Source organism: Nicotiana attenuata, unplaced genomic scaffold, assembly GCF_001879085.1.
Source record: "Nicotiana attenuata strain UT unplaced genomic scaffold, NIATTr2, whole genome shotgun sequence".
NCBI classification, from domain to species: domain Eukaryota; kingdom Viridiplantae; phylum Streptophyta; class Magnoliopsida; order Solanales; family Solanaceae; genus Nicotiana; species Nicotiana attenuata.
The window spans coordinates 48,971-53,563 of record NW_017671356.1 but is presented as its reverse complement, the minus strand read 5'-3'; the positions used below and the strand labels follow the sequence as shown (position 1 = coordinate 53,563).

Sequence of the window (4,593 nt, the reverse complement as noted above, 5' to 3'; positions counted from 1 at the left end):
TTCTCATTGTTTTCTTTTAGACTGTTGCCTCCTTGTTTCGAGACAGACAACTGTTATATTTCTTTCAGACCTTTGTATTTAGTTTATCCTTAGTGGTTCGTGAGTAATGTGACACCAAATCTTGGGTAGAGGTTGTTTTTGACTATTCCGCGTTTTAAATTCATCATTTTAAGACAGACTTCCGCTATTGTTCTTATTAGACTTTATGTTCTATATTGATGTTATAAACTGTTAAAGATAATTGCTAGTGATGGAAAGGTAATTAAGTTGGCTTGCCTAGCTACCACGAGTAGGCGTCATCACGACTCTGATGGTGGAAAATCCGGGTCGTGACAGGTTAACATAACAATAATAATAATAATAATAATAACAAAAATAATAATTATTATTATTATTAGTCGTTGATACCACACCCTTTTGATACAAGAACCTGCATTTATCTCTTAATAGGGAAAATTTATTTATAAAGTAAAGCCTCCTTGTGGCAGCGGGGTTAAGCATTGATTCCTTCCCTAATATATGGAGTAATTAAAATAAAAATTGAATAAATAATTAAAAACCGAATCTCCTCAAAAGCTATATATGAGCTGAACACGTCCAACCCCGTACAGTTTGGATGTATATGCATGTCATTGCAAATCTCTTAAGCCAATTAGAAACCTGAATGTATACACTACGTTCTCGCCAAACATTCATGACAACACTTAATTTGCCGAATTCTTGTTCTTTGTTTTTCCCGTTGCAGTTTTTTTCGCTATAAATAGCATCGCATATGGGCATATTTTTTCCAAGTCTCTTTTAAATTTTTTATCCACCTAAGAGCTTCACTAAATTATAGTAACAATGACACTGTTAAGTGTTCAAGAATTGGCTTTTCTTTTTGGCCTTTTAGGTACGTTAATGCACCTTAATTAGTTTAGTCACTACCATTTTAAACTTTAATCTCTAATTAAACTTTATTGCTTATGGTTTCTATTTTTCTACAGGTAATATTGTTTCATTTATGGTGTTCTTAGCACCAGTGTAAGGCAACTCTTCTTCATCTCTCTCTCTCTTTTTTTTTTTGAAGAATTTTCTGGATATTTACATTGCTCTTTTTTTTTTCGTTTTGTTTTTCAGTCCAACTTTTTACAAAATATACAAAAAAGGATCATCAGAAGGGTTTCAAGCGATACCATATGTCGTTGCATTATTCAGTGCAGGACTATTACTATACTATGCTTATCTCACAAAAAATGCCTTCCTCATCGTCACCATTAATGCCTTTGGATGTGTTATTGAATTAACTTACATATTCTTGTTTCTCTTTTATGCTTCCAAAAAGTCCAAGGTATAAACTCATCTCTCCCATCTTGCTCCATCCAATTTCATTTTATGTATCTTAGTTTGGCTGAGCAAGTATTTTAAGAATGTGAAAGAAGACTTTGAATCTTGTGGTGTTTATAACATTCCAAAAATACCCGTTAAATCTTGTGGTTTTGAATATTTGGAGTGTAATTAAAGGTAAATTTAAAGAGTTAGAATTAAAAAGTTATTAAATATAGAAAGAGACATTCTTCTTTTAACGGATTAAAAAAGAAAGTAAGACGCATAATTTGAAACAGAGGGAGTAACTTATATACACTATAATAGTATTGTAAGAAGAAGAAGAAGCATGTTTAATATTTACTTCCTTTTAAAACTCGAATTTACAGATGACAACAGTGTGGCTGATGCTCTTGGACGTGGGAGCGTTAGGAATTGTGATGCTATTTTCTTATTTATTTGCAAAAGGCACCAAAAGAGTAGAAATAGTTGGATGGATTTGTGCTATTGTCAATATTGCTGTTTTTGCCGCTCCTTTAAGCATAATGGTATAGTATAAATTTCATTCTCAAATTGGACTATTAATATATCATATATATTTGTTTGTTTTTCTCCTCTATTGAAGAATTAATTACTTTTTGATTCTCAATATTTGTGTTGCAGAGGCAAGTAATAAAAACGAAGAGCGTAGAGTTCATGCCCTTTACTTTATCATTATTCCTCACTCTCTGTGCCACGATGTGGTTCTTCTATGGATATTTCAAAAAGGACTATTACATTGCTGTGAGTGAACAATAAGATCATATTCTTCTTTCTCCATATTTTTTTTTCTTTTGGATTTTAAGTTATTTATACTGATGTTGTATTCACCTACTCCCTCCGTTTCAAAAAGATTATCTTAATTTGACTTGGCACAAATTTTAATAAAGAAGAGAAATTTTTTGAGATATATGAGGTCTTAAATAAGCCATAATATTTGCGTGCCTGAATTTTTTTTGAAAGTTATGGTTTGAAACCTATCATATCACTTGTGTGACTATAAATGCTTCTTGTTAAGGAAATATTGAAAAGTGTTTCAATCTTTTTGAAACGGACTAATAAAAAAATAGTCTCGATCTTTTTGAAACAGAGGGAGTATAATTTTATTATAATTTCTGTTCCTATATATTAATTCGGGATATTGGTGCAGCTTCCAAACGTGCTGGGATTTCTGCTTGGAATTGTTCAAATGATACTATATATTGTCTACAAATATGCGAGGAGAAAGTATAATGGAGAATGGGAGCTTGAAGGAATTGACATTAATATCAAGACAGATGGTAATTTTGAAAACAAAATAGTGAGCTCAATGGAGAAGCCTTCTTTGGAGAATGGGCATCAAAGTAACCAAGAACACAATAGGGATATGACGAGCGTTTTGACTTTGAAGTAAAGCGGCGCGAATTAAAATTAGTCCGACTAATATATTTACAATATTATTGAAATATACTAGTACTAAAAAAAACGTTATTTTATGTTTCTGTCTAAATTATAAAGTGGTCTTGTCCGTTCCTTTATCGGAAACAACCTCTCTATCCCAGGATAGGGGTAAGATCTGCGTACACACTACCTTCCCCAGAATCCACTATTGTGGAATTATATTGGGTTGTTATTGTCTTGACCGCTCCTCATCTTGAATACATGCCCTTGTGAATGTATCACTCTTTTAAAAGTTAATGTATGGGTGGGGATCAACCTATTTATTAATCATGTACCACACTATATCTGATTTAAATAAAAATAAAGAATTAAGTATTTCCCTTATGGCAGCTTAATACAATCTTTTAATTTGCATGGTTAAGGTTGTAAATGTTCGATTAATCGAATGAGAATCAGAGGAAGAAGAGCACAAGGGAATGAGGGATTAGCTGGGTATCAACGGCCAAAATTAGGAATAAAAATATAAAAAGTAGAAATAAAAAACTGTTAGAATTAGACTAAACACAACTAAGTGTAATCAGCCGTAACACCCAATGAGAAAATGACAACTATACATGTCAGTGTGTATAAATAATGTTTAGGACAACTTAAGGGGCAATTACTTATGTATTCCCAATTTCTTTTTTCTCATAATGTGCAGCTATACAAGTCCTCCTAACCAACTGTTTGCTTTTGATAGCTTGGTGGTGTCATGACCTAATATCCCAACCTCGAAGTTGTGATAGCGCCTAACATCCAACCAATTTTAATAGTTAAAAACAAGAAATTGATATTCAACGAGAAATAAATGCCAAATCTAACACAGTGCTAATATAAACCACGTGATAATATCTACTCGCAGAATTTCTGAATCAGAGTACACGAGAAATTAGAAGTCTACAAACATAGTATGAAATAAATACAACTGTTCGAAAGAGCTAAACAGTAAAAGTTGGAATGGAAGGGGACTTCAAGGTCTGCGAACGCCAGCAGATCTACCTTGAGTCTCCATATGAAAATGATCCGAGCCGACGCACCTCAAGCACCGCTGGGACCAATACCAGTATCTGCACAAGAAGTGCAGAAGTGTAGTACGAGTGCAACCGATCCAATATACTCCGTAAGTGTCGAGCCTAACTTCGACGAGGTAGTGACGAGGCTATGACATGACACCTACATAATAAAACCTGAACAAGTACATATAAAGCAACAAACTAACAATAAAATGATAAATACTAACTGGGAGGGGACATGCGAAAGGGGACATGGAAAGTACGAAATCACGAAATAACATCTTTCGAATTAAGCAACAATATGACCAAGTAAATCACCAAAATCGGAAATCAAATAAATCGATAATATGAAAACTGCACGGCATCACCCTTCGTGCTTTTACTCTCGTCCTCACCGTGCAATAATATGAATATATTGGCACGGCATCACCCTTCGTGCTTTTACTCTCGTCCTCACCATGTAATAATATGAATGAAATGGCACGGAATCACCTTTCGTGCTTTTACTCTCGTTCTCACTATATAATAATATAAATTCGAGTAATAAACAATGCGGGGAATAATTTAACTTCAAATATGGTGCCATGATATCATGCTTCAACTTCCAAAATATTCAACATCTTTAAAATAAGCAATAAACACAAAAAGAATAACTAAAGAAGTAGTAATCTAACATAAGCATGAATAACATAATTAACGAAATAATATAATTCAAAGAAACAAGTTCCACCCGCATGATTTAATCCAATGACAACGCATAAGTATGTACTCGTCACCTCACATATACATTTGTCCCAACATATAAAACATGTAGCAA

General features: G+C 33.3%; 1 protein-coding gene across 1 annotated transcript; it reads left to right on the top strand.

The window, feature by feature from the left end:
* Positions 1 to 795: 795 nt before the first annotated feature.
* LOC109207773 (bidirectional sugar transporter NEC1-like) lies at positions 796 to 3,108 on the top strand. The gene is made up of 6 exons (XM_019370759.1): positions 796 to 892; positions 987 to 1,023; positions 1,120 to 1,330; positions 1,695 to 1,853; positions 1,969 to 2,088; positions 2,495 to 3,108. Exons 1-6 carry the CDS (start codon positions 844 to 846, stop codon positions 2,735 to 2,737), a joined length of 819 nt encoding a protein of 272 aa, XP_019226304.1. The 5' UTR covers positions 796 to 843; the 3' UTR covers positions 2,738 to 3,108.
* The last annotated feature ends 1,485 nt before the right edge of the window (positions 3,109 to 4,593 follow it).